Raw genomic sequence first — 25,618 nt, 5'->3', positions numbered from 1 at the left:
TGTTGTTGCTTATTATGTCAGCTATCTTGTCCTGCGAGGTTGCCGGTGTTTTACAAGTAACCCTGTATATGCAATTTGAAGAAAAATGTAAAAATCACGTACAATATAGTATTTTTTATCATTAACTAAACAATACTGAATCTTAAAGGCACTGTGACAAACAAATGTTTCGTATATAAATTTCCATTTGAGACCTTCTAACATGTCTAAAATTTGAATTGTATAGCAATGACTGTTCATGGCAGCTAAAGTATTTTTTTTATTAAAAATGGCACTACACCAGTATTAGTACGAAAGGGTACTTCTACCGTAGTTCTTTACTTCGATGGACTTTATAGGTATTTGTGTGTGGTATATTTGCTTGAAGGTTGTGCGTAATCAGATTCTAGTTTCTACACATGGTGTAGTATGCGACATTGGTTTTGTGTATGTATTGTTTGTGTGTGTGTGTGTGTGAGTGCGTGTGACTGTATGAGCGTTTGTGCAGCAGTTGTAGTTTCAGCGTAAAGTGAATGTGCGCACCGTGTAGTGCACGGTACGTATATGCGCAAATTCTTGCGCACTAAGTGTATGTCTGCAGTGATACGCAGATATGTGAGCGTGCGAATGCGCTTTGTTCGCGTGGGTGCTGGTTAGGTCCTGCAGATGGTGTGTGTGTGTGTGTGTGTGTGTGTGCAGCGCCCGCCATTCGTTGTACTCGTTACTTATGTGTATGTGTACTTGTGTATGGTGTAATGTGTGTATGTGTGTGTCTGTGTGTGCGCAGTTAGTCCCTGCGCATGATGTAGTGATGCAGATCGGGCGGGAAGCACTCGTAGCAGCGGCGGCAAGCAGGCCGCTCGTAGCACACGTAGCACTTGTGTGTGTGTGCGCAGTTAGTTCCTGCGCATGGTGTAGTGGTGTGCGCGGCGTAGGCGGCGGCGCAGCTCGGACGGGAAGCGCTCGTAGCAGCGGCGGCACGCGGGCCGCTCGTCGTACTCGTAGAACTTGCTACGGGTGGACAGTGCGCTGTCGCACACTGAGCAAGCGAAATGGTGCACACACCACGCCTTGTTCAGCGCTGTGAACACTGCAACCAGACAAAGACATACAACTTAAACTAACTGAAAAGTTTGAAATTTACATATAATTTTAAATTACAGATAACTTTAAGGTTTTTTTTAATAGTTTACTATACTATTAATAAGGATTATATTACGATTGATTTAACTTACCGTCGCCAGCAATGACCTGGTTGCACACATAGCACAAGTTGCCAAACAGTTGATGATAGTGCTGTTCGCAGTAAGCAAGACCCTTTTTCTCATAATGGCGGTGGCCATGGAAAGGCTTCTCGCATTTAGCGCAAACAAAGTGCTGTAAATAAGTTTATTTATGTTTTAATAATGATATTGGAGATATTATACAAGGTTTGAAGATTTTTTTATTTTTCATAATGCATGAAATTGTTTGACAGCACAAATAAATAAAACTATTTAAATATTAAAAAAAATCTCACCTCAACATGCCAATGCTTGCCGAGCGCAGTTACAATCCTCTCTTCAATGGGACGGCGACACGCACCGCATATCGGTATTCCCATTTTGTCGTGGCAACGGAGGCAGAATAGATTATTCTGAAAGAAAATGAAAAGTTTTTTTATATTGCCAATGAAGTATATTGAAGAGAGCGCAATATTGGTGACAAGAACATTTATTTTTCTTCAGCTTCATAATATGTACAGTAAACTGACTGTACATATCGCACCTTCGGTAGAACAAGGGCATAATTGTCATAAATTGCCAAAATGACTTAAATAAGCAGAAATGCTTTAAAAAGGCCCTTTCAACTGGAGGGACAAAGACATTCGTTTAATTCCTACGTGGCGTTGTCAGTTTGGCGCTATTTTGTTTCTCTCTTGGCGAGACAAAGTCTTATTGGTTAGTTGTGCCATTGGCGGGGACTGAGCTAGCTGTCACTTGGAGCGCTAACGTCGTTTATGTAAATATGCCCTATAATGTTTTTGATTTCTGGAACGACAAGGCCATATCTGTCACACTTATGCCTAGTTTACGATTTAAAAATTGGGAGGACAAAGTCGTTCAGACAATTGTGCCCTTGTCTGTCCAAGATTTGTTATACTCCATGGTCTTAAAAGTAACATTTTATTCCGATAATTGCTGTAGAGTGCAAAAAAACAAGTTAGTTTTTTAGAAATTTAAACGATAGGACTGCCAATCAAAATACAACAAACATACCCTCACACCCACAAATCTATCCTCAAAAACTTTCGAGCTTACATAATAAATAATAATATTAGTAAGATATTTATTCGTAAATAATTATTTTTCTTTTTCAAATTTGTTTTTGGAATGTATTATTTTGCTGTGAACACATTGCCTATAAAATCGATCATACATAAATTAGGGGACCCAGCATAAAGCCGATGCCGTCCATTCTGGAATGTAAAACGTGCAAAAAAAGCTGGCCCAATATCAATATGCACTCCGGCAGAATACATAAGCCTTATAAAAAATGCCAGGAATTGAATTATGATTCTTTCTTGTTCTGTTATCTTAATATAATATTATTCCAATTTTTAAAGCGATTCCAAAGAATTTTGCTAGGAAACATAATAGTTTCAGATTGTTGAAGATGTGTAATGGCTGATTAGTAAGTTTTGATCTCTATTTTTGTGATAAAGTACTGCGGCTTTCTAAAGTGTTTAAGAAAATAAAACATTTATACAAAAAAACACGTTATTATCATTCCAAAATTATTAACTTAAAGCTTTAGATATGGCCATATTTACAAATTAATTTTCTTGTTGGTGGAACAAGGGCACAAATGTACACCTACTTAAGAAAAAAATATTATTAAAAAAAAACTAGCAGTTTTTAATATTTGTAAACTATACACCTAAAAGAATATAGTATATAGTTTATGTCATACAAAGCAGAACAACCATAAAAAAATTATTATCATAGCTAGACCACATTAAGTACTACAAATATCTTAAAATGGCTCTCCTGTAAAATTGCAAAAACTGTAATTGTGCCCTTGTTCTACCGAAGGTGCGATATTATGAAGCTGAAGAGTTTGTTTGTTTGATTGAATGCGCTAATCTCAGGAACTACGGGTCTGATTTGAAGAATTCCTTCAGTTAGATAGCCCTTTTATATAGGCCCTTTAAAGCGGGACACAATTCGTAAAATATTACGATTATGATCACCAGAAGAATACTAACCACATCATTAGCAGCGTACCCAGGTCGATTCTTGACCTCCCGTGCGGTGTGATCGAGCTCAACCCCACACGTGGCACAACTAAAGTGGTACCCGTGGTACACTTCCCCACGGTAACGTAGCGGCTCACCATCTATCACACCACTGTATGGACAATTCTTATTAGAATACATATAGTTTTAATAATGTTTATAACTTCACACACCTGGTTTAATAATACATAGATGTCTGTTTAACTACAGGATTTGTTATAATGTCATGCAAATCCTATATTTCATTACAAATTCATTTCATTTATTCATTTGGGAAAGACAAATTGACATATTTGAAAATTTAAACATTAAATAGCAGTAACATAGGGACAAGAATTTGTACAGATTTATCCACACATTTGTTCTATATATATTTTTTTTCAGTAAATTGTACTTACTGGCACTTATGGCAAATGTAATTTTGCAAGCCATCTGCCTTAATACGCGCGTTGCATGTATGGCACAAGGCGCGTCCAGCGTTTTTAATGAAACCAGCATCAGCTAACTCCATGTTACATTCTTCACAGCGGAAACATGCTGGGTGCCAGTTGGCATTCATCGCCTTAATGACACGACCAATCACAAATTCACCTATAATTTTAAGTACATTTATGTAATACCATAGCTTGTATTAATTGAAAAAATTAATTGTAACATTGAGTTATATTTTTTATGAAATTTACTGTAAGCTGATAATAGTCAGTACATTCTTTCATAAACTCAAACTCAAACATTCATTTATTCAATTAGACTACTATTTAGTAGCACTTTCGAATCGTCATTACATAGATAAGTATTTTTAACATTTACCATATTATAATAATTTAGTATATACGTGTAATGCTAAAAGTTGGTATAATGTACTTACGACATTTGCCACAACAGGGTGCAAAGAGCACTTGAAAGTCCCTTTCGCAATATTTCCGTCCTTCAAATTCGTAGTACACTCCATCAGGGAAAACACGAAAACATTGTGCACATCTATAAAAATAAAAGTTACTTAATTATATAATATAAGTTACGTAAAAAATTTTAACAGATTAAGACAAAAAAAAATCATTGTAGAAATAATTGAAGAAGAGCTGAAGGGATTTCAATGATTTTTAGTCTGATGGATTTTTCCCAGCCTGGATTAAAATAAATACTTGTATGTAGTACTACTTAAAATAATTTCACTTACACAAAGCAGTTTGTATGCCAAAGTTCACCATTAGAATTAACAATTTTCTCATTTGGCTCAAAACCATCTCCACACCTCGTACAGAACATATTATCAAGTGACATCCTTCCTAAGCTGTAAGGATATTAATTATTTATAAAGTATGAAATTAAATAATAATAAATATTATCTGACAATTTATGATAAATACTTAAATATGAACAAGAAATAAGTTACAAAAATCATCCAGCTGAGAATTGCTACAATTATTCAAAACATATTACTATTTACTAATTAAAAATTAAATTTCAAACCTCCACCTTATTCCAGTACTTGGAAAAACTAACAATAAAATGGAGGTTTTACTTTAATTTAATTTTAGATTTTAACATAATACTATAAATAATGGGAAAATATTATAAATATTATTTGATATATTTCCTGTTATACTGCAGATTCCAAAATGAGTCACACAAGGAATAAATTTTAAAACATCAAATGGATATTGAATTTAGTTCTTATATGAATCTAAAAATAATCAATAACATAATTATTAATGAAGAGTTATTGAAGTGAGAAGTTAAATTTGTGCTAATGTAGCGTATATGTGCTGCTTTAAAGATGTTTTATTAGTCAATATGTAATAATGCATCATCCTTTTAGAAATGAGGTCGAAGCATGGGTGACTTTGTATTTGTAAATATGTAGGTTAAGAACTACTAACATATAATAATATTAAATGCGTTTTAGAATTTGCATGAAGAAACGAATAGTTATACGTAGGACCACTCCCACATCATTGCTTACCCTGGCATTTTGAATCTTTATTTGTAACAAAATTAAAGAGCCACTTTCTTAAAATTTTCTGTCAAAATGGAAAAAAAACACTTTCAATAAATAAGAAAACAGACCAATTTCTTGAAAAAATAAATAAACATCTGAACAAATGATGTAATGCTAACAAAAATAGATTTGACTATACCAGAAATGAACTCACTTTTGATTCGTATAACTTGAAGCACAAACACTGTTACATTAGAATATTACATATATCGCAGCATTGAAGTTATATGGCAAAAAAAGTTTCAAATAATCTGTAAATTTTTTGATATTAAAATAAAAACAAAAACATTTGGAATTTGGAAACAGTAACCACAGCAGCTGCAGGCCAACAGAGAGCAGAGGGGAAAGGCATCAGCGGTCAAGGGGCGAGGGGTATGACAAATTGGTGACAGAGGAAATGGCACATTGAGCCGCGTTCAATACATTTATTAAACTATTTACTACATTTTCATTTTACATAAAAATAATTTATTGTCGATCCAAAGTCTTAATTATTTTCTTGTTGATGTGCAATGTTAGTAGAAGTTATGGAGATTACACTCTTAGTAAGGAGCGTTTAAATTACTATTTTTCATTATTTATTCATTCATTCATAATTCATTAAACATTTGTGCAATAGACCTTGAATGTATGCGCTCATTTATGGGAAGATCTTTTTAAAATAAAATGCATTCATTTTAAATGATTGTGAAATTGCGTTTTCGTCTGAATGTGGGGTAGTTTTCCAATTACAGCACAAGAGCGCAATAAGCGGCATACTGCATAACGTTGAATGTTTCAACTACACTCTACAGCAACGCTTCGCACAATCGAGCACTCTTTAAAAGTAATGTTTTCGCGTGATGCGTGCAATCGATTTATCGTTAGTAATATTATTATTAATTGTTGGAAAAAATTTTAAAGCTTTCGTTTCTGTAGTTTTTTCGAAATAATCAAAGTTTATTCAAATTGTGTTAAAAAAATAAATAGGTATAAGTATGGATGAAGGTACAAACATTGAAAAAAATGTTAATGAAATAATCAAAATCCAAATTACTTATATTTTTTTTTTCAACCCTGAACTTAGGGCAACCTGTTAGTGCATTTGAAAACTAATTCACGTTCCAATTAAGCATCAGCATAATTCGGCATTCGGGAAGTGACGACGGGCGGGCGTGGTGACTGCAATGATATTATATATAGAAACAAGAGGGGTGACTGGCATAACCTGGCATAAAGTTTTAACCTGTGGTTTTAACGTAATTTTGTTGACATTTGTCAGTTCACAGTTGTCACTGTCATAACTCATAAGTGTCATATAAAATTCGCGCTTTGCGTGTTAGCTGTTGACAAAAAAACATAAAAACACATATGTTTAATATAAATAAACCTTTTACATACAAAAGGTTTCACTCCTGCAGTTACACAGTGCAGTTTCATAATTGTGTGTTAAATTAATGAAACTCCTGACCAAAATAAATTAACCAACAGAGCAATGGAAACGGAGGACAACGAATCAAACTTGAGTACATTAAAGGAGATGATTCTAGATGAAGGAAAGTTAGTCACTTATATAACTTTGAGTAAGGACCTTTGCATTCATGTTAATCGCAGCAAATCGTTACTTAAAGATTTTATTGAATCAATTAAACAAGACAACCCAAAACAAGAGTTAAGTGTCAATTATCTGATATCAGGATTAATTGATGATAATAAAGCTAAAGTTTCCGTTTGTCCAAAAGATGAGTTAGTAAAAATGCAGAAAACTTTCAAAATAATATTCTTTCAGCATATATACAGTGTTTGTAAAGGAACATCACATGTAGATCCTTCTGCTTACGTTTCTCTCAATAAATATGATGATTTTAATTTATGTTCTGGTGTAATAAGAAATAGCAATTGTATCAAACGGTCTTTTGAGGAAATAAATAACCTTAAAAGTAAAAGCCAAGAAGTCATAGTTGACAAAAAACCTATTTTATCACAAAAGAAAAATACTAAAGAGGCAGTACCCAAGGCTGATAGTGCAAATAACATAGAAAAGAGTATGAAAACTGAATCTAACCATAAGGAAATTAAGAAGGAAGTTATATCCCCTCAAAAAGAAAACATTAACAAACAAATTGTAAGCAAGCCTTCAGCTCAGAAAGGAATTGCAGGATTCTTTAATAAGCAAAATGGTATTAATAAAAAGAAAGAATCTAAACCACCTGTAAAAGTTGAACCAGCTATCATAAAAGAAGAAAATAATGTTGTTGAGAAAATGGAAACAGATGATGTAGAAGTTGAAATTCAAGTTAAGGCAGAGGTGAAGAAAGAAACAAAAGTGAATGGAAATAATAAAGTCTTGAATCAAATTAAGAAAAATTCTAAAGTTGATAAAAAACGTAAACGAGTTCTGCGAGTGTCAGACAGTGAAAGTGAAGATGAGAATGATCCATTTGTAGAGGAAGATAAAACAATTAATGAAAAAATTCATGATTCAGATGATGAAATCCCTCCAACACCGGCCGTAAATACTTTAAAGATTACAACTGGAATTGTAAACCCTCGGAAAAAAAGAAAGGTTGTTGATAAAACCTATATGAGTGATGATGGTTATATAGTAACCAAACGTGAAGAAGTGTATGAAAGTTGTTCAGACAGTGAAAATAAAGAAGAGAAAGAACCAGTGAACAATTCTTTAAAAGAGGAAAAAATTCCATCTGTAAAGGAAAAAATAGAAATTTCACCTAAAGCTAAAGCTAGTGAAACAAAAGCTTCTAAGAAAAAAATATCACCCCCTCAGAAAGGAAAACAAGCCACATTAATGAATTTCTTTAAAAAGAAATAAGACACAATATTTTCACATATTTCAGGGTTATAAATTTGAACAAAATAAAATTATGTTGATACATTCTTAGAAATCAAGTTAAGTAAGTTGTGTATACTGTTCAAGGTTACTTTGATTTCTTAAATTACTTGTCTCTAATCATGAAATGTATATTCAGAATTTAATTATAAAACTCATCAAAATATTTTATTCTCATTGACAGGAAGAGAAATAAATACAATAATTAAGAAAAAAATGTTTTATTTAATAACACTTAATATTTTTTTGAGCCTATTGCAACCATCCAATCTGGATGAACTTGTATATCAACAAGATAGGAGCACTTTGTATTGTAGGTGGATGTTGAATTTTCTTGATTTGATAATTGCCTGAAAAAGATATTACATATTAATGTAAGCTCTACAATCTACATATTGTAACAGATATATCCTGAAATAAAATATTTAAGTCCACATATTGTTTCAAGGAACAATAATTATAGGAAGTACTGTAATGTATTATCAATTCCGAAATTAAAATTTCCCGCTTTTCTAAATTTATTTACAATAATTTAGAGCTTTTTTCTTTCTTGAAATCATACATTACTAGCTACATTAATTTTACCAATGACAACTTGCATATCTTTTTGTAAAGTACCTATACTTACTTATTTTTTATTTGACTGTCCCACATAACTTTTACAATGCCATCCATACCAGTAGAACAGAGAATAGAATTGTCTGTAGTCATATCGCTTAGTTCCGAGGATACTCTATTTGTAAGAGAAGGTTTCCCAACTGCTGACCAATCTAATGATGTCACTTTTCCATAATGGCCTCTATATTCATGAACACATGTACATCCAGCTAAATCCCAAATTTTTATTTTTTTATCATCACCTGTAAAAAAGTACGCAAGTTTAGTATGTAGTAAAACGTTAAAAATAACACATTAATTGGTGATTCATTATCTACATAGTATAAAGCAAAGTCGCCCCGCGTCTGTCCTTATGTCTGTATTTTGATGCGGTTTTTTTCATTATATAGTGATTCTCGAGGAAGGTTTTAGTATATAATTTATTCGGGTTTAGCTAGTTATTATATAGATATACCAGCGCTGGCGAGGTGCGTGCCGGCGGGCGAGAAGGCGAGCGCGCGCACGGGCCCGCGGTGCGAGCACAGCACGCGCACGAGCCGCGCGTCGCACACGCTCCACAGCCGCACGCTGCGGTCCGCGCCGCCGCTCGCTATGTACGCCTCGTTCGGGTGGAACTTTACGCACTGCACACGATATATTATGAAAATGTACAGGGGTCACTAAAATAGCATTCGTATTTTTTACAATATGTAGTTAATTTTACAGGATTTGAATCACCTCTTTTGATGGTTTACCATCAATAATAAGGATAGGTGTATACATATTTTTTGATGTTAAACAAACTTATTTATTTATACTTTAACTTAATATAAAAATAAATAACTAGCTTTTGCCGCCCGCGGCTTCGCCCGCTTTCTCTAAAACGATTTGAGATTTAAACTATCCTATCTCTCAAGTTGGATCGAACTGCACATGGTGTGCGAGTTTTATTATAATCGGTTAAGTGGTTTAGGAGTCCATTGAGGACAAACATTGTGACACGAGATTTATATTATATATTAAGATAAGATAATGAAGATAAATGAATTGTGCAATACCATTACCAAAAAAGAAAAAGTAGTTTAAAATACAGTTTATCACATATTATGATTGAAAATAGAGATAAAATACTTACTGTGACATCCGACATGTGGCCGATAAATACTCTTACAGGGAATGTCCTATCAAGAGACCATAATTTTGCTGTTCGGTCATGGGAACCTGTCACTATAAATAGACCATTTTTTGATACATCCAGACACCAAATTGGATAGTTGTGGCCTCTGAAAATATTCATATTATAGATTGCAGAACAAATAGAAAGTAATGAATGAAAAAATTATTTTTCATATATGATGAGAAATTACCTATATATGGAAGCACACGAGTAGTCCGATATTCGCCAAGCTCTCATAGTATTATCATGAGAAGCTGATAGAACTAATTCCTCTCTGGACAATATACTGACAGCTTGTATTGGCCCGGAATGTCCTCTTAGCGGTACTCCTGTACCTATTTGTCTATAAAACAAAGAAGGATATTGGGTATATATCTTCTTTATCTAAGTACACTTTTCGTTATTCCAAACCTTTTAAAAGATAATAATAACAATAATAAGTATCCTACTTTTAAGAAATAGCTCTGTATAATTGGCGCATGCTGTGTAACCTCTAATTATTATTTGTTACTTTATAGCAAGAACTATAATATGTTATGTAATATTTATATTTAAGAATCATTGTTAACAAATGTTGGTTGACCTAATAAAAAAAAAAAAGATAACACCAGTAAATGTAACTAACGTAGCTACTAGCCGATACTTTTGATATATTTCTTAACATGCATAACTTAAAAAAATGTTTTTAGATTTAAAAGTAACTTACTTTTAAATCTAATAAAAAAAAAAAATTAGCTAAGCAATTTAAGAAATATATAAAATGTTTTTATTAAATTTAAAAATCACTTACTATTAAATCTAAAAAAAACATTTTTTTCATTTCAATAATAATAATTAGTTGTAAGTAGTTATGTATACCTTGTATTATCAGGAATATCTTCAGGTTCAATTGGTACACTGCATCTAAGTTCAAACTCAGAAATATTTTTATTGACACGTCTATTAATATTATTTTGTCCAAGATCCCACAATCTAATTTCGGAATTACTAAATCCACCGCATAATACATTACAATACTGGTCCGTTTTTGCGCAAATCAAACTGAAAATATGTTATTATTTAAGTATCACTAAAAAAAAAAAATAATAATAATAATTAAATTCTTTATTGACATAATTACACAGGTCTAAATAATGAATGCTTTATAAAATGTATTTCACAATCACTATAAATAATTAAAACAACAAAATGTAAAAGAAAAACCATTCCCAAATCTTTTTACTTCAATTGAATTTATACATTTTAAATTATGTTAATCTTCATAGAAATTTTAGTTTGAGGGGTCCAAAATGTTGCCTATAAATTAAAAAATTATTGATATATATCTTACTTGGTATCAGGTGCACCTATTTTGTACAATTTAAGTGGAACCAAAGAATCTCGTACACTTTTAATGGCGTCCTGAAGATCTCGTAGTTCCTTATCCACTGATTGATATTCTGCATGTCCATTGCATTTAGAAAATATGTCCAATGTATCTTAAAAAAGTCATATTTTATTATATAAGCTTATAAGCATGATTTTATTTATAATAATAACTTGAAAAATGTAAAATAGATAAAACATAAAGCTCTTTCAAATAGTTTATAATTACAGACAAATAAATAAATTACCATTTTTCTCATTTATATTGAGATCAAAATTTTTTGAGTTCTCCTTTGACTCGTCTTCTTCTTCATCCTCCTGTTTATTGAATATTTGCAATTAAAACAACTAAAACTAATATTCAATTAAAAATTGAATATATTTTTATAGATTTAAGTGATATTTTCATAATTCTTAGGCTTAAGGTTACATGCATAAATAGGTGCTGACATCTAATGATGAGGATAAAAAATTCGAAATTGTGTATTTCGTATATTGCACAAAAATAAGTACTAATTTAAGTTAACAGATATGTTTGTAATTTTTATACTTACAGCATTATTTTTACTATTTTCTCCATTAACATCTATGTGAAACCAAGTCTGTAAGACCTGTATTAGTAGTACATGGCCATGTTTTGCTAAGTATGCTTTTAGTACATTCAGTGAATCTTGTGAGAGGCAGATGTCAAATTTACAAGACCTAAAACATTGAATTATAAACATTTTATAATTAATAAGAATTTACATTTTATTTATTATATAATATAAGGTTTATTTTAATAATGTTTTGCTAATATTTAGTCATTGCCAATGATAAGATTATCAATCTAATTAAATTAGTTTCTTGGATACAAACAAACTAAAATATCCGTAGGTTTATAATTATGATTAGATCTTTTTTAAAGATATTAATTATTAACATGGTATAGTAACACAACATTTACATCTTTATTCGTACCTGAAAGCAGCAATTGTTGGCCTTGTCTCTATTTCTTGTAAAGTATATACAGATCCAATATCTTCCAGTAACTGATTCATATAATCTTTTTCAGGAGTTTCATTATCTATTGTGCCATTTTGGAGGGAATTAAACAGCTGTTCTAGGCTGTTAGGTCTATATAAAGCAGAGGGAAGATTTCCATCTATAGGCTGATGGTAAGATAGGTCCTTCTGAGGAAGTGACACTGAGTGCCTCTTGAGAAACATTTGAGCAGGTCCTCCATGACCCCCTCTTAACATTTCCAAATAGAGATGACATAATAGTGGAGTTAATAAGCCGAGCAACTCATTTTTTACCTTTTCTAATTTCAAATCTTTTATAAAGTTAAATAATCTGAAATACATAAAAATAGTATTAAATTAAACATAAGGAAATTGTAAATTTAAAAGTGAATGAATGCATATAGCATTAAGTTTAATCAAATAAGAGGAAATTTACCTGGTGTATTGTGTGTCATATTGCCCTGGGTCATTATTGATACATGAAAACAAAATAGAGTTGGCACGGCTAGATTCACATTGTACTATGGTAGCTACAGCCATTTCTTCAGCACTTCGGCTTACTGTATTATTGCTATTGAATACATCAATATCCTTAAAAATATGAAATGATTAATGAGACTTATGAATAAGTAACACTAATCAGAATTTTTATACAGGTACTGAGTTTACTTACAGGGTAATTTCGCCTTTCTAAGTAGGATGTAACAACAGCTTTAACTGCATCATTTTTATTTCTTTTCATTGATAATTTTCAGGAGCTTGTCTTAACCTTACCGTTTAAACCGCGCTTTTTTGTAGTCAACCTATACACTTTCATACAATAAATTAATAGAAAATTATTGAATGAACAACATAAAATAGATAAATTTAGTTTTAGGGGGTACTATATTGTAAATACCTATTTTTATTAGAGATAGAGACCAATGCAAGAGTATCGTATTGAGTAATGTACAACAATCATACGTCAAAAGTGTTAATTGACAGTCAGACACCACACCAATGAATAAGGAATCACATGGAAGTGACATACCTACGTTTTCGCTGCTTTGTTGCGTCGGAGAAAACACGTGTCTCAGAGATTGTTTTTGTTTTTTATTATCATATTATTTGTCTAGTGATACCAAACTTTTTGTTGTGTTTGTGCTGTTTGGGTAAGCAATAGAAAACTAATTTTCCTTTTGCAATATGGGTCCTGACCCTCCGGATCTTAATAAACCACCGGATTTACAGAGTGAAATGATGGAAGCAGAGTCTACGGGCCACAAAAGGCTCCGTTCCGATCACTCCTCTAAAGACTCTGACATTTTACCCTCCAAACGCCATATCCCTGATCACGACTATACCATCCCAGCCTCCCAAACTACGTATATTGACCCAATTCTTTTGAATCCTCCATTCTACACTGGCGAAGAGAGTGGACCATACATAGTATATGTGTCTCGTACTGAGGAAGACCCTTCGGCTGGACTGAGTATAAGACCCATTAAATTCGGTTCGTTCTTGTATAAACACCGTGTCCAGAATATAACTAAAGATGGTGTCAGACCTATAGGCCGTAATAAAATATCGGTACAATTTACTTCAGCAGCAGATGCAAACAATTTTCTTAATTTTTCAAGTTTAAAGGAAGCGAAATTTCAAGCCACTATTCCCTTGTTCCATATAACCCGTATGGGCATCGTCAAGGGTGTCCCTACTGAATGGTCAATGGAGGAATTTGTAAGTTACATAGACTTTCCAGGAGGACATGGTAAGGTTTTAAAGGCGAGGCGTTTAAATAAAAAGCAGAAAATTGATGGAGTGACATCTTGGACACCATCCCAAACTGTAGTCCTTACCTTTCAGGGGCAAACTATGCCCAATAAAATATACTGTTTATACACTGCCATGCCGGTTGAGGTTTATCAATTTCCCACTATCCAGTGTTTTAAGTGCTGTCGGTTCGGCCACGTTCGCGAACAGTGTCGTTCCAAAGAACGCTGTTATCGGTGCACTCAAATGCATTCAGGTGATAGCTGTCCCAAAAAAGAAGTAGAGGCGTCCTGCCTCTACTGCACTGGTAACCACTTCGCAACTGATAAAAGCTGCCCAGAGCAGGGTCGTCAAAAAGCGATTAAATTGTTGATGGCGACTGAAGGTGTCTCATTTGAAGAGGCATCTAAATTGATTCCATCTTCGCGCAAAACATTTGCAGAAAACGTTAAGACCCATCCATCCACCATCCACACAGTAACCCCTGAATCTCACCTCACATTATCAAGCCAATCTATCCCTACGGTTTCTTACAAAAAAACTGTAATGAGACCTTCCCGCCCCAGGGCTACTCTGGGAACCACTTATAATACAAGCGCTCATAACGCCATTGTTCGCGACGTTCCATCTTCCCTCCCCAATGGGTGCGCTTTAATTAATAATAATACCACCTCATCCTCGGCCCCTTCGCGCAATGAAAAACTTTTAGATATGTGTCTATCATTTATTGAAAGTTTAATAAATGAATACCCCGAGAAATTACCGTCCAACGTTGCCTTAAGATTCTCCCGCTTTTCTTCCATACTTTCAAACCATGGATCTGGTGTTCCTCCAGTGGAATGCACAGAGTATTCGTCGCAAAAAACATGATCTGATAGAGTTAATTGCCTTGCATAAACCTGCTGTGGCTGCCATCGCGGAGACATGGTTAATTCCTGGTTCTCATTATTGGGTTCCGGGATTTTCTTGTTTGCGTGATGACAGGGATGACGGTTATGCTGGAAGTGCTCTACTTGTAAACCGATCGATCCCATTCACCCAGATTCCTCTTCCGTCGCACGGGCGGTATTTCAACGCCGTCGCAGTGCGAGTCTTTGATATCTCCTTTTTATCTGTTTATATACCTCATCCTCATTCCAGTATCATCCCTGACCTATCGTTAATTATCTCCTCTCTCCCCCCTCCCGTGATAGTTATGGGAGACTTCAATGGCCATCATACTTCATGGGGATCTTATATGTGTGATACTTTTGGACGACTTTTAGTGGACCTCTTTGATGATCTAAATTTATGTATAATCAATGATTGTGCCCCTACTAGAAGAGTTTCCCCCATGCAAAATCCTAGAACTGTAGTCGACTTGAGTATTTGTTCATCTATACTAGCCTCCTCCCTTTCTTGCCGCACCCTTCCCTCTACGTATGGTAGTGATCATTTCCCAATTCTCCTTTCCTGTTCCCGTTCTGTTCATATCCCCTCCTCCTCTTTTCCTCCCTTACTTAAATATAAATTAGAAAGCGCTAATTGGGACTCTTTTGCGCTCAATCTTGATTCTAAAGTAGCTAATCTACCAGAAATTATTCGACAGAATTGTATGCTTTCATATAACTCTTTTGTTTCCTGTCTCCACTCTGCTGCTTCTGAAACCCTGCCTGTAAAGCGAACCCCCTCATCCTCTCCCAGAAAAATATCCCCTCCCTGGTGGGATCATGAATGTTCTGAGGTGATTACTGAGCGAAAGGTTGCCGAAGACAGATACAATTCTAATATGAGTTTCGAAAATTTTATTATTTACAAACGAAATGCTGCTCATGCGAAACGATTTCTTTCAAAAAAAAAGAAACGAGGTTGGATACGATTCTGCGAGAGTTTATCACCTACTACACCTCCATCCATTGTATGGAAAAATATTCGTAGATTCCGTGGTTCCCTTTCCTATGTCAACCCATCTTCCAATAATCCTGATCTTTGGCTCAATGATTTTATTAATAAATTAGCCCCTCCTTTTGTCCCTTCTGCGGATCTTATTCTCCCAACACCGTTTGATTTTGTATGCAATAATAATGTTAATGAAATAGATAGTCAGTTTTCTAGCCAAGAGCTGGATACCGTGCTTGAAGGCCTAAAGGATTCGTCCCCAGGGCTAGATGGCATCCCTTATTCATTTTTAAGTAGATCTAATAGTTCAGCAAAGTCATATTTTCTCAATTTGATTAATTTATTTTATGAAACCGGTTCTATCCCTGATTCCTGGAAAACCCAACTCATCATCCCCATTTTAAAACCTGGTAAAGACCCGATTGTTCCTAATTCTTATAGACCTATTGCACTTTCTTCCACATTAGCCAAAGTTATGGAACATTTAATAAAAAACCGACTGGAGTGGTACGTTGAGAGAAATAATCTCCTTGCTCGCTCTCAATTTGGGTTTAGGAAAGGCATGAGTGTTTTAGATAGCCTCAATATCCTTACCACTGACATACGCTTGGCATTTCAGCAAAAAGGATTCCTGGTGGGTGTGTTCCTTGATATTGTATCCGCGTATGATAACGTCCATCTTCCGGTACTCAGACATAAGCTGTCTCAGATGAGTATCCCTGCGAGGATGATACGTTTTATCATGAATCTTTTAACGATCAGATATATTCATGTGCGCGGCTCTTCTTCAAGTAGAGTTTTATTTAAGGGCCTTCCCCAAGGATCAGTTTTGAGCCCAATCCTTTATTCAATTTACACGAATGATTTAGAAAATGTTGTTACTCCTTTTTGCGATATCTTACAGTATGCTGACGATATTGCATTATATGCTTCATCTGGCAATATGGATGGTGCCGCTGAGCGCCTTAATAGTGCAGTATCCAATTTAGAAGTCTGGATGAATGACCATGGTCTATCTCTATCACCAGCTAAAAGTAATATTGTAGTATTCACCAAAAAACGTTCATTTTCTCCCCCTGTGGTGATTCTTGACAATTCTCTAATTCCTGTGGTAAGTAAGGTCAAATTTTTGGGTGTTATTTTAGATCAAAAATTAAGTGGTATTGCACACATTGACTACATTTTACAAAAGTGCGAAAAAAATATTAATGTGCTACGCTCTCTCGCTGGTGTGTGGTGGGGTTCCCATCCATATTGCCAGAAACTCGTTTATAATGCAATAATCCGGAGCCATCTAGATTATGCATCTTTTATTTTTGAGCCTTGTAGTAAATCTGCATTGGTAAAACTAGATAGGATCCAATATAAATGTTTACGCCTCATACTTGGTGCGATGAAATCGTCTCCAGTTAACGCTCTCCAAGTAGAATCTGTGGATCCACCTCTGTTTCTCCGCCGACAGTATCTTGCCGATAAATACTTTTTTAAAATAACGCAGTACGCATCACATCCTCTCCTTAACAAGCTCCAGAATCTATTAAATTCTCTCACCTCTAATACTCTACGTTCGCCATCTGATTTCCCCTGTATCCTTAAAAGCCTTATTAAGTTTTATCGCCTTCCAGATCCTTCTTTTCAACTTAATAACCACCCTTTATATTTAACAAATTACAATGCTCTAGTTTTTAAGCCTACCATAATTTTTAGTTGTGGTATAATTAAAAGTTCCCCTGACGCAAATATCTCTTTCAATAGGCTCATTTCATCACGTTGGCACGATTATAATTACTTCTATACTGATGCCTCTAAGTCGTCAAATTGGCTACCAGTTGGAGTAGCTGTGTGGCATTCAAACTCTAAAACAATACTGCAATATAAATGTCCTCCCCTTTCTTCTGTCTTCACTGGCGAGGCAACAGCTATTTTAGAAGCTATTAACTTCATCTACTCTCATAATCTTAAAAAATCTATCATCTTTACCGATTCTCTAAGTTGCCTTCAATCAATATCTTCGAACCCATTCCGTTCTAAATCAAATTTTCCAGTTATTCTTCAAATAAGATCTTGCCTTTTTAACTGCTATGAAAAAAACCTCAGCGTTTTATTAGTTTATATTCCAAGCCATTCGAATATTACTGGTAATGAGAAAGCCGACTCCCTAGCAAAAGCAGCCATGTCTAGTGGTACCCTAGAACATTATTTAAACTATTCATACGACCTCCTCCCCCTTGCTAAGTCCCGCCTGGAAAGTATGTGGAACTCTCTGTGGAATAGCTCAAACAAAGCTAAATACTTTAGAGATATACAGCCCACGGTTCCCTGCAAGCCGTGGTTTTTCAAATTTATCAATATTAATAAATCTACAGTATCAACCATTTGTCGTCTTCGACTAGGCCATGCTTCCACCCCAGTACACCTAGCAAAAATTCATGTTCGTGATAACTCATTATGCGAGTGTGGCTTAGCCGAAGGTAACAATGATCATATATTTTTTGAGTGCCCTAAACGAAATTCCTCACTCTTAGATCTCCTTCCCCCTGATGTTCCCCGTCCCACTAATTTTAAATGTTTATTGTGTTTGGTTCCCTCCTCATTTGTTAATGTTTTATCCAAATTTATCCATCTCAATAATCTTAAATTTTAATGCTTTGCTTTTGTGTATGTCCTGTTTGGTTATCCAGGTAAGACCGATTCCTCATTTGAACTGCTCAATCTCTTCCGTGATTTTTCCTCAGCACAGAGTATCAAGTTGCTACCTTATAACCGATCATTGAAATAAACGATCAATTTTGATCTGGGCGCACATGACACTTGACACTGGCAGAATCCGTCCATAATGGGATCGGGAAGGCCACAACAAAAAAAGAAGAAGAAGAAGAAGACATACCTACAAAAAAAGTGTGGCCGGCGCCATATTGCTTGTAACAAAACATGGCGGTGTTTAGTGCCGAGAATATATCGATAAACATTATTATGTTTATCGATATAAAAATAATATTAATATATTTTTTTTGAAGTTATACTTCTTTTGGCGCGTAACTTGTAACGCGTGTACATAAACACACACTCTTTTTTATTTATTTTAACTTTATTGTACAAAACATAGAAGTAAAATTACAAATGGAAAAAATGACAATGCCAATTAATAAAATTAAGTATGACGATGGCTGCTCGTGACGGTAACACCTATACAGGGTTACTTGTAAAACACCAGCAACCTCGCCGGACAAGATAGCTAACCCTGTATAATTTGATAAATCCAGTTCAATTTTGACTTCGATATAAGGATTACGGTAGACTTACAATTTGGTAATTTCAGTTTTGAGGAATGTAATATAATGAAACAACATAATATATACTAATATAGGTATATAATAGTATTTTATTACGATGAACAACACAATATACAGTAATTGTATTTATTTATTTATAAATAATAGACAAAAAAAACAATAATATATAATAATAGAGAAAATTATAGAGCTAAACTATTTTGTGTAGCCTGGAATGCACTCAGATACACTCTGTTCATTTTTGAGTTCGGGATTTGAGGCTCAACTGGTACCTGGAAATGAAATGTCACAGTTTACATTAACTAGCATTGTTCACTTTACATTTAAACTAAAATGCAATACATTTTAATTAAAAGGGCAATGCTGATGGTTTGAAATTAATATCAACATTAGGGCTTACAATAGCGGAACTTGAATTTATATTTTTGGTTTTATGGCATTGAAATGCTTTATAAATATAAATTTATAAAGAATAGAAAAATAACTTAAAACACCCCATGTATTTAAAGTAAATTGCACTTTCCCTCAGTCAATAACATTTCAACAACCAAATATCACCCAAGTTTGTACTCAAAAAATCATATAAAACCATCTCAGTTTGTTCACAGGCCTCCTTCAAAATAGGAGAAACGTTAGATTATAAATGACAGCCCTAAATCTAAATAAAAAGATCAAAAGTAAATTGGAAGACATCACGTGTCTACAGATAAAAACCTCACCCTGTGTGAATGCAGCGGCAGACATACTGGTATAGCATCATCGTGCAGACTAATCACATCCATTGTTCTATTGAAAGCACTTTCGGGGAAATGTAGGGAACATACTATGATATTATATCCTTTACATTTGGCTTGATATTTTCATTTTCAATTGCTTCTAACCATTCTCCTTTTCTATTTTCACTTCTTGGTAACCTTCAAAAAATGAATTTTTAGGTTATTATAATTTTAGTCCTGACCTGACTTATTTATAAATACATTTTTAAAGTACCTACTATAAAAGCGATTAATCTTACTTAAGTTAAAATTCATATTAGGTAAATTTAAGTGTTTTATTTTTCCTTCTGCTGCTCTTGGCAAAATTAATTTGTTATTTTGGAAGTGTATTCACCAAAGCAACTATTCTTAAGATTAATGACACAGCCTTGGGAGACGCACGTCTTCATCGAACATTTTGCTGATGTCGATATTATAAGTCATCACTAGCACCCAAATTCATTATTTTACTAGAACGAAAATATACAAAATAAAGCTATATTTGGTAACAATTTTACACTGAACATAGTCTGTGAATACTCCTCAATTCAATATACATGAAAATAAGTAAATCAGCAAAGTAATAACTAATATTTCAGTCAAAACGTATACATACCGGTGCAAAGACAAACTTTTCTAGTTTTCATTCTTTCCGGAGCCACATCCCACAATACTGCGCTTTGGTATTATGCCACTATTTGTCCTTGACCACTCTATATGTTTTAGACACAAATGTTTGTCACAATCACAAAAATATTCAATATTTTTCAATGTTTACTACGGAGCAATGACAGAGCATGTACATCATAATAACGAGAACATAAAATGGCGCCCGGCCACAGTAGGTATTTGAGCTAACTTCAAATGTCAAACGGTATAGAATTAGCACTGACTGACGTATAGTCATATATTTTCACTTAGCAGAATATTCATTAGTTAGAAAGAGACAGTATTCGTTTTATTATTTCGGTATCGAAATGCATGATATTTGTATAATCAGTTGTTTGTATAGAACATTATGCCCTGTCCATAGGATTCCTTAGTCATTGCACCACACTGACACTGACAGTGACACCTTCAAGTTTTTTTTCTCATCTAGGTATATGTCATTAGTAATCTCCGAGATAATAGGTACCTACTGAACTATTTAATAATAAAAATAATAAAGGCGTAGGGATGTGACGACCCCATCGCCCCCGGTTGGCATATCTACAATAGATATCCCAACCGTGCAGTCAGTCACCCCGCAGGGCACCTTGTGGCGAGGTGTCGGGGAGTAGCGACCCCGCGGGAACCGAGCGCTCCCGGGGGAGGTCCCTGTCCTCACCTCTGGGCTGTCCCGGTGGCAGTTCAGAGTGAACAATGACGAGGTTCAGGATCCCCCACCTCTGGCTTGCCTTTGTTGGCCGTCCAGAGTGGAGCCGCTAGAGCTATATGCTCGGGGGTGGAAGTGTCTAATGGCGTAATAGCGGGGAAACCCGCTCCGGGCCCGCGGGCTCGCGATGGTGAAACCGGTGCCGCACCTCCCTACACCCCTAGCCGTTCAGCTGATGTTGCCCCCTTGTTGCCATTATCGGTAACCTTTTTGGGACCCATCGACCGAACTGGCGAGTCACCGTCTGCCATAATTTTCAATTTTTAATATTGAAAAGGCAGACGTCCATAGCCCCCATAGACCCAATATACCAGTCCATCTAACACCCCCTTCCATAACCCAGTTTTATTCATTTCCATTTTTCTGCAATAGTCCTACATTGGCCGCGGACTGCCCAGGGCTGTATCTCTATAGTGCAGCCATGGACAGGCTGCGGCTGGTGTCCCACAACACATTAAATTCTCTAAAGGGCCTCTGCGTGTTGGACCTGTGTCCCCACGTAAGCCTTCCAAAGGACCGGGTATCATCCTTACGGCGATACCCGTGTATTATGGAGAGAGACAAAAATAATAATAAAATCCTAATAAAATCTTTATTTACTAAAAATTTAAACATTACATCATTACAGGAGATCCAAACTAGGCTGTTGCCTGTATCTTGGATATCAATTAATACCTACTTTCTTCCTGTAATAATAATAATCTACCTGGGAGTGATTATTTCGAGATAATATTATGCATATAGACACGTAATAAGTCTATTTTTAACCGACTTCAAAAAAAAGGAGGAGGTTATCAATTCGGCCGGTATATTTTTTTTTTTTTTTTTTATGTATGTACACCGATTACTCCGAGGTTTCTGAACCGATTTACGTGATTCTTTTTTTGTTCGATGCGGGATGGTGTCGAATTGGTCCCATAAAAATTTTATTCGGCTAGGCCCAGTAGTTTTTATTTTATGAGCATTTTTGTCTGTACTCGATGACTTAATTGGAATGTAGCAAGTAACTTTGATTCACTTCCCGGTAACCGATTGAGCTGAAATTTTGTATACGAATGTAAATTGGATAGCGATGAAACATTATCATGACATGGAGCTGATCTGATGATGGAATCGGAAGGTGGCCATAGGAACTCAGTAATATATTGACTCAACTTTATCGAGTTTGGGCTCGTTTGATTCGTGTTGAAAAATACACTAAAAAGTATTAAATAAAAATAACTGCGTTAAAAACAACCGACTTCAAACCTATTTAATAAATAGCACATAAAAATAATATGTAGTAATTAATAATATCAAATCTTTTTTATTTCTTACTTTTCCGTTTTTGAAGTCGGTTGTTTTTAACGCAGTTATTTTTATTAGTGTTTGTCGTTGTACTCATAAGTGAATATTTACCTCCAAATATCTCGGTAATGTGACGCTTTACGGTACTATGTTAGTATACATTTTTTGTTCGTCTATGTGTCCTCTATCCATACATACCACTTTAATCGTGCGCCGCGATTTTGAAAAAAAATCAAAATGGCGGCGGGTCGATATGCCAGCGTCCATACAAAAATTTTCAAACCCCTTTAAAATATAAAAAAAGATAAGTATATTTAGCGATATGTGGCGTTAAATGCGTTTACGTCGCACTTAAACTGTATTTAGCGACGATGCGCAAGCCGCCCTAAGGGCGGCCGTACACGGACCGCTCGAGCAGTTAACGGCTGAGCGACGTACACGGACGGCTCGAGCGGTCGGTCGTTGACGGCTCGAGCCGTCGGTTCTTGACTGCTCGAGCCGTCGCTACCAACCGCTCGAGCCGTTGATTTTTTGACTAGTCGCGTCATTGATTTTCAGGGGGAGAGGAAGCCGTCGACGGCTCTAGCGCAGTCAACGGCTTGAAGCGGTCCGTGTACGGCCGCCCTAAGTGGATTAATATGTATGTGTGTGTATGTGTGTGCGTGTGTGAGTGAGTGTGTGTGTGAGTGTGTGTGTGTATGTGAATATTAAGTTATGTATGCGAGTCAGTAGATTTGTGTGTGAGAGTATTTGTGGTTCTGTGCGTACGTTTTAAACCAGATCTTCAGTGTCGCTGTACGTCAATTCATGGAGCCAGGATTTAATTATTTTCTTACATTGCTGTAATTCTTCAATAATTTTGCCTTATAGACATTGTGTGTGAATGAGTGAATATGATGGGCTTCGTCTGGCTATTTTTGAATTGTATGCAGGAAGTGGGATTCGGAATGTTCTTTTTCTTATTAGTTCTTTGTAATCGGGACGCGAAGCTACAGATATTTTATGGGTTAGGCTGATGTTTATGATTTGCCAGACTTCAGGTGGCCCAGGCACGAATCTGTAAATTTCTTGAATTTTTAAAAAGGATGCCTTTCACTGTGGTTATTCAATTGATTTCTGAAGACGATAGGCCCACTAGCAAAATTTTTTTAAAGTTGTAATTGAAATGTTACATTGCTAAAATTAAACATTTTTCTACCAATACTCCGTGGTTCCACCGGCTTCTTTGCACTGCGTAGTACGGTAGTACCAAGGGCTCTTGGGTTCGATTTCCGGTGAAGACCAACGAAAAAAATATCTCGATCTGGTAAGATAAAGAAGGCAACTAAAAGTCCTTAAAGTAAATCGATCAGCATAAAATAAAGCATTGGCCCATACTCCAAAACGGGACACAGGAATTTACTTCACTTCTTAATTCTTATACGTAGTGTTAGCTATAGGTACATATTATAATATAGTAAAATCGCAGGAAAGTCAAAACATGGATCTACAATCGATTTCGAAGCCAAAAATATAGTTTTTAGAATTTTTGTCTGGTTGGCTCAAACTAAACTCAAAAAATACTGTATGGATTTATTTCAAATCTAGTACAGACTGTGAGTACAGAGGTAGCTTGAGACCCGAGCCGAACATAAGATAGGTTTTATCGCACTGGAACGAGAAATATGCGCGGGCGAAGCTGCTGGCGGAAAGCTATAGTAAGTAATACAATAGATATTGTTTGTAAAACATACCCCGAACGTATAATTTTTGCTAAGGCACTTAGAACATCGTTTTGGTTATGATTACATATTATAATATAAAGTCAAGAAACGGAATCGAATTGCTAACTTCCGAGGCTGTTCCCGAGTCCCAACTCCCGACGGATAGCAAGACATGCTTATCAGGGCTATTGGGTATTATTATGATGATGATTTGGATCATTTAAATCATGATTATATTAATAAACATATTTTGTACGACGTATTATGTGGGGACGTAAAACGATGAAAAAATATTAAAGGAAAAGTTGTTTACTAATGCTTATGATCTCTATTGCGTTCCTAAATCCGACCCTGCTCAGAAGTTCTAACACTTATACAGTGTTGAGACTTGAGTTACCTACAGAGTTAGTAGTACTGTTTTAGTGATCATTACGTCAAGTAGTGCGTATAGATCAAATAGACTAGTAAAATGGTGCTTCGAATTCATATCACTAGTTTAATTTTATTATGTACATACTTCGCATCTGGGACAATTCAATCATTAAATTCTATATTATTCAATGAAAATTATGAATTTATTGATTTGACCTATTCCTTCGATAAGACTTCAATGTATTGGCCCGGTGCACAAAAGTTGAAAAATTGTCGAGTTAGGTGATGGTACACAGTAAGTAATATATTATGCTTTATAAGTTTTACGTAACTAAGTACTTATTTTTTTATGTATTAAGTTGTCCTTTACAAATCTCATAATCATTATTTATTTGATTGTTTCATTAAAAATATAATGAGCTAAATTAATATTTTTTTTATACAGGTATGCTCTCAATGATTTTGCTACATCTGAACACACAGGCACCCACGTTGATGCGCCATATCACTTTAATGAGCATGGGCAATTTGTTGCAGATATTCCATTGGAGAAACTTATCGTACCACGTGAGTGTGATATAGGTATACGAAATTATCGTAGTATCGTAGCTATTAAACGAATTTCCCAGTTCTTTAAATATGAGCAAGGTCAAAATTGAACACAATGAATACGAGGGTATTGTTCATTAAAATTTTAAACTATTGTAGTATCATATGCGTATTGCCTACCTATTATACTATGTTATTAGATAATATTTCAAAACAACTGCGCTAGTTTGTTTGGATAAACCCAAAAAGTACCTAATAAACAGGTTTTTGTATTTTATCTATGAATGGACAGATACATTGATTTACGAGAAAAGTGGTCAATTTGTAAAACTTTTGTATAAAAAAAACCGCGGAAAGCAATCTACATCGATATAGCATAATTTTTTTCTTTAAAAATTATTTATATTGATATCAGACTCACAC

The 25,618-nt window shown here is 34.9% G+C and overlaps 3 protein-coding genes across 5 annotated transcripts; 1 reads left to right on the top strand and 2 right to left on the bottom strand.

The window, feature by feature from the left end:
* Positions 1 to 338: 338 nt before the first annotated feature.
* On the bottom strand, positions 339 to 5,617 carry LOC123695032 (LIM and senescent cell antigen-like-containing domain protein 2). 2 transcript variants are annotated; one of them, XM_045640719.1, is made up of 9 exons: positions 5,413 to 5,617; positions 5,223 to 5,280; positions 4,437 to 4,550; positions 4,125 to 4,237; positions 3,655 to 3,847; positions 3,227 to 3,368; positions 1,499 to 1,615; positions 1,215 to 1,356; positions 339 to 1,069 (listed from the first exon to the last, which is right to left on the bottom strand). In XM_045640719.1, exons 2-9 carry the CDS (start codon positions 5,228 to 5,230, stop codon positions 876 to 878), a joined length of 1,023 nt encoding a protein of 340 aa, XP_045496675.1. In that variant the 5' UTR covers positions 5,231 to 5,280; positions 5,413 to 5,617; the 3' UTR covers positions 339 to 875. The 2 variants fall into 2 exon arrangements, with proteins under 2 accessions (XP_045496675.1, XP_045496676.1); XM_045640720.1 differs by lacking the exon at positions 5,223 to 5,280.
* A 944-nt stretch (positions 5,618 to 6,561) lies between these two features.
* LOC123694901 (DNA polymerase delta subunit 3-like) lies at positions 6,562 to 8,300 on the top strand. The gene has a single exon (XM_045640519.1). It carries the CDS (start codon positions 6,733 to 6,735, stop codon positions 8,068 to 8,070), a length of 1,338 nt encoding a protein of 445 aa, XP_045496475.1. The 5' UTR covers positions 6,562 to 6,732; the 3' UTR covers positions 8,071 to 8,300.
* LOC123694900 (TAF5-like RNA polymerase II p300/CBP-associated factor-associated factor 65 kDa subunit 5L) lies at positions 8,294 to 22,701 on the bottom strand. 2 transcript variants are annotated; one of them, XM_045640517.1, is made up of 13 exons: positions 22,683 to 22,701; positions 12,905 to 13,041; positions 12,668 to 12,822; positions 12,188 to 12,562; positions 11,782 to 11,929; positions 11,476 to 11,545; positions 11,193 to 11,340; positions 10,721 to 10,903; positions 10,053 to 10,205; positions 9,821 to 9,968; positions 9,161 to 9,329; positions 8,717 to 8,948; positions 8,294 to 8,438 (listed from the first exon to the last, which is right to left on the bottom strand). In XM_045640517.1, the coding sequence occupies exons 2-13, from the start codon at positions 12,971 to 12,973 to the stop codon at positions 8,324 to 8,326; spliced, it is 1,965 nt and encodes a 654-aa protein (XP_045496473.1). In that variant the 5' UTR covers positions 12,974 to 13,041; positions 22,683 to 22,701; the 3' UTR covers positions 8,294 to 8,323. The 2 variants fall into 2 exon arrangements, with proteins under 2 accessions (XP_045496473.1, XP_045496474.1); XM_045640518.1 differs by lacking the exon at positions 22,683 to 22,701 and adding an exon at positions 13,130 to 13,158.
* Positions 22,702 to 25,618: the final 2,917 nt, after the last annotated feature.

Source organism: Colias croceus, chromosome 10 (genome assembly GCF_905220415.1).
Source record: "Colias croceus chromosome 10, ilColCroc2.1".
NCBI classification, from domain to species: domain Eukaryota; kingdom Metazoa; phylum Arthropoda; class Insecta; order Lepidoptera; family Pieridae; genus Colias; species Colias croceus.
The sequence above is the reverse complement of the archived record's forward strand: the minus strand, read 5'-3'. Positions and strand labels throughout refer to the sequence as shown.